Genomic DNA, 4,210 nt, shown 5'->3' on the forward strand with positions numbered 1-4,210 from the left:
GTTCTTCCAATTCGTTGTGAATAAGTGTGCACACTCTATGTGACAACAAATAATTAAGCCATTACCAGAGGCAAAAAGAATGAAGGGTTTGATATTTAATGGCTTGGGAACAACACAGAACTAGTAAAATAGTGGCAGGCACAGGCCAAACCATCAAGGGTCCAAGTCTGTTAGACATAGGACGTTTTTTTCTACTCCTAAAGTCTGGAGAACAAAATGGTTAAGTTATAAATCAGTAACCAGTTTTTAAAGTATTTGAACCTGTTGGATTTATTTAATATCCAACTGTATGATCTTATCTTGCACTAGCAAACTGTATTCTCCCAAGATTTTTTTTTTTTACTTCAGTTCTATCTAAATTAAGACAATCTACAGACTAGCTCTTCTAGGCTTTGGCTCAAATGTTATAAACTCTGTCTGAGGGTGAGATTCTATTGATTAGTGTCTATGGACTTTGTTCATCTCAGAGGTCTTAATTAGTTCAATTAGGCTGATATCCATAGCCCCCTGTTATTACCACTAACTGAGGAAGGTTCCAACATGATACTGATTTGTTCTTAGACAAATCCAGTACCAGCAACATAGGCGGTGAGTAGGGTTCCAAGCCTTCAAGATGTGGCAAGAAAGCCTATGGACCCAGGGTGTACTCTGGAGAGGTGGAGAGGTGCTTGTGAGTGGGGCAGGTATGCTCCGAATACAGTTGGTTAGAATACAAGTGATTTGAGTCCAGGGCTTGCCTGTGTGAACCATCACAGCATTCTAGGGTAGCCATTGGTCAGGGAACTGCAGAAAAGCTCTAAGTTGGGCAGCTTCGCTGGAACGAGGTTCTCCTTCGGCATTCCTTCCACACACACAGCCACAGTGCTTCACGTGAAAACAAGCTATGACCCCACCCTTACACCACAGAAGCCATCACAGCAAGATGGTTGTGGGGGTCCTCTGGAAGATGGAAAATCAAAAAGTTTCTGGGTTTCGAATTGAGTGGTCTTAAGTCTCATTTCCTGGGTTCAGCTGCATCTTCATGTATTTCACGAGTGCTTCTCTACTAATTTCTTCCTTTGGTTGCTGGGTTTCTGGATAGTTAACCCATCTCCTGCCTCCATTTTTGTTCAATAGCAATTCTCGCTTTTTTACTTGGATCTTGGTGTAGAATTGTAAATCAGGTGTGCCAGTCTAGGCCTGATCATTACATTGTCAAATTGCTCTCCCAAATCGTGTGAACAAAAATGAATGGAAAATTTCGTTTTACAAGTCCTACTTTTATACTTGGCCCATGGCTGAGCACTAAGGAGGCCGAGCGTACGGATGGCAGCGAGGGGTCAATCCACGCCCCGCGTTGGGTCGGCGGTGGAGGAGTCGGAAGTGGTTGGGGTTTGGGGGAGGAGATCCGCTCACACACAGGAGGAGAGGGTTGATCCGCCATATCTGCTGCTGCTGCCGCAGTTGCGAATGCAGTGTTGGGAGTTAGCTGCCGCGGCGCTGCCACTAAGGTTCGTGTAGCTCCCCCTTGGCCCTTCACTCTAGCAGCCTTACCCCCCTGCGGCGTAGCGCGCTCTTTCTGGCGTGTTAACCCCGCTCCCTCCCCGCCGCCCATCAGGTCCTCAGACCATGGATCCCGGCAGCAGCAGCAGCGACTCGGCGCCCGACTGCTGGGACCAGGTGGACATGGAAGCCCCGGGTTCGGCCCCGAGCGGAGACCGAGCTTCCTCGGCCGTGGCCGAGGCTCAGCGGGAGCATCTCAGCTCGGCCTTCAGCCGTCAGCTCAACGTCAACGCCAAACCCTTCGTGCCTAACGTACACGCCGCGGAGTTCGTGCCGTCCTTTCTGCGGAGCCCGGCTCAGCCGCAGACCCCCCCCGCCGACATCACCAGCATCGATGAAACCTGCACCGACGCAGGCGACCCTCAAGGTAAAAGGCTGGGACGGGGGGCACCTGTGGAACATTCCAAAGAGGAACAGTTAGTGTTGCGTGAAGGTTCCAATTCAGCCGTTACCATGGAACTTTCAGAACCTGTTGTAGAAAATGGAGAGGTGGAGATGATCCTAGAAGAGTCATGGGAGCACGATAAAGAAGTAAGTGAAGCTGAACCAGGGGGTAGTTCCTTGGGAGATTCGGGTCCCCCAGAAGAAAGTGGCCAGGAAATGATGGATAAAGAGGAAATGAGAAAATCTAAATCTGTGGTGGTGCCCTCAGGTGCTCCTAAAAAAGAACACGTAAATGTGGTATTCATTGGGCATGTAGATGCTGGAAAGTCAACCATTGGAGGACAAATAATGTTTTTGACAGGAATGGTTGACAAAAGGACACTTGAGAAATATGAGAGAGAAGCTAAAGAAAAAAACAGAGAAACTTGGTATTTGTCCTGGGCCTTAGATACAAACCAGGAAGAACGAGACAAGGGTAAAACAGTAGAAGTGGGTCGTGCCTATTTTGAAACAGAAAAGAAACATTTCACCATTTTAGATGCTCCTGGCCACAAGAGTTTTGTCCCAAATATGATCGGTGGTGCTTCTCAAGCTGATCTGGCTGTACTGGTGATCTCTGCCAGGAAAGGAGAATTTGAAACTGGATTTGAGAAAGGTGGACAGACAAGAGAACATGCGATGTTGGCAAAAACAGCAGGGGTAAAACATTTAGTAGTGCTTATTAATAAGATGGATGACCCCACAGTTAATTGGAGCAGCGAGAGATATGAAGAATGTAAAGAAAAACTGGTGCCCTTTTTGAAAAAAGTTGGCTTTAGTCCCAAAAAGGACATCCACTTTATGCCCTGCTCAGGGCTTACTGGGGCAAATATTAAAGAGCAATCTGATTTTTGCCCATGGTACACTGGATTACCATTTATTCCGTATTTGGATAATATGCCAAACTTCAACAGATCAATTGATGGACCAATTAGGCTGCCAATTGTGGATAAGTACAAGGATATGGGCACTGTGGTCCTGGGAAAGCTGGAATCAGGATCCATTTTTAAGGGCCAGCAGCTTGTGATGATGCCGAACAAGCACAATGTGGAAGTTCTTGGAATTCTTTCTGATGATGCTGAAACTGATTATGTAGCCCCAGGAGAAAACCTTAAAATCAGACTGAAGGGAATTGAAGAAGAGGAGATTCTTCCAGGTTTCATACTGTGTGACCCTAATAATCTGTGCCATTCTGGACGCACGTTTGATGTTCAGATAGTGATTATTGAACACAAGTCCATCATCTGTCCGGGCTATAATGCGGTGCTGCACATTCATACTTGTATTGAGGAAGTTGAGATAACGGCCTTAATCTCCTTAGTAGACAAAAAATCAGGAGAGAAAAGTAAGACACGGCCCCGCTTTGTGAAACAAGATCAAGTGTGCATTGCCCGTTTAAGGACAGCAGGAACTATCTGCCTTGAAACGTTCAAAGATTTTCCTCAGATGGGTCGTTTTACTTTAAGAGATGAGGGTAAGACCATTGCCATTGGAAAAGTTCTGAAACTGGTCCCAGAGAAAGACTAAGCAGTTTTCTTGATGGCCCTGCACAATACTGTGAGGATTGACTACAAAAGTTCACCACCTTCTCTTACTGCCCATTGACAGACTTCTCTTCATATTTTGCAGAGAAAATTCACAGCAAAAATCCATGTTTTGTCAGCTTTCTCATGTTGAGATTTCAGTTATGTCACTGTTGAATTTACCCACAACTTTCCTCCTCCTATGCCATTTTGCTTCCTTGGACAGAACCAGTAATAGCTTTGTAAGTGATGTGGGTGTAATTGTCTTTAACAATGAAAAATTAATATATTTTTTAATTTTTCATTTTCCCTTAGGATAGAGGACCCTTGTTCCACGCAGATCAATCAGAGTGTGTTGGTGTGTGTGTACATGTTAAAAAGACAACTAACATGTCAATAAAATATTCCATTTGAAACTCTTATCAGTATCCGAAATGCTTCTGAATATTTTTTAAAATTTGTACATAATAGTTCTCAATTAGCTTTTCTACTTAAGTAATTGATACATGTCATTACTCAGGCTTTTAAAGACTGTCCTCCACTCACTGTTTTAAACGAGGCATTTACAAACAGTGCACAAGTTTGTGTTAAAGGAAAATTTTTCGTTTGGAAAAAAATCTTTTGGAGGGCTCTTCCCAATGAGCTTTGTTTTCTCTGTCCAATTCAAATCAATAAAGGAGCTCCTCTGTTTCCCCACTTGTGATCTGAAGGAGAAAGCGTTG

The 4,210-nt window shown here is 44.6% G+C and overlaps 1 protein-coding gene across 1 annotated transcript; it reads left to right on the forward strand.

The window, feature by feature from the left end:
* Nucleotides 1-1,349: 1,349 nt before the first annotated feature.
* GSPT2 (G1 to S phase transition 2) lies at nucleotides 1,350-3,910 on the forward strand. The gene is made up of 2 exons (XM_025989038.2): nucleotides 1,350-1,490; nucleotides 1,598-3,910. Exon 2 carries the CDS (start codon nucleotides 1,609-1,611, stop codon nucleotides 3,490-3,492), a length of 1,884 nt encoding a protein of 627 aa, XP_025844823.1. The 5' UTR covers nucleotides 1,350-1,490; nucleotides 1,598-1,608; the 3' UTR covers nucleotides 3,493-3,910.
* Nucleotides 3,911-4,210: the final 300 nt, after the last annotated feature.

The sequence above is a fragment of the Vulpes vulpes genome, unplaced genomic scaffold (assembly GCF_048418805.1).
Source record: "Vulpes vulpes isolate BD-2025 unplaced genomic scaffold, VulVul3 u000000686, whole genome shotgun sequence".
NCBI classification, from domain to species: domain Eukaryota; kingdom Metazoa; phylum Chordata; class Mammalia; order Carnivora; family Canidae; genus Vulpes; species Vulpes vulpes.

What these genes read in the sequence shown, in the direction of transcription:
- GSPT2 (XM_025989038.2), top strand. Translation starts at nt 1,609, where the DNA reads ATGGATCCCGGCAGCAGCAGCAGCGACTCGGCGCCCGACTGCTGGGAC.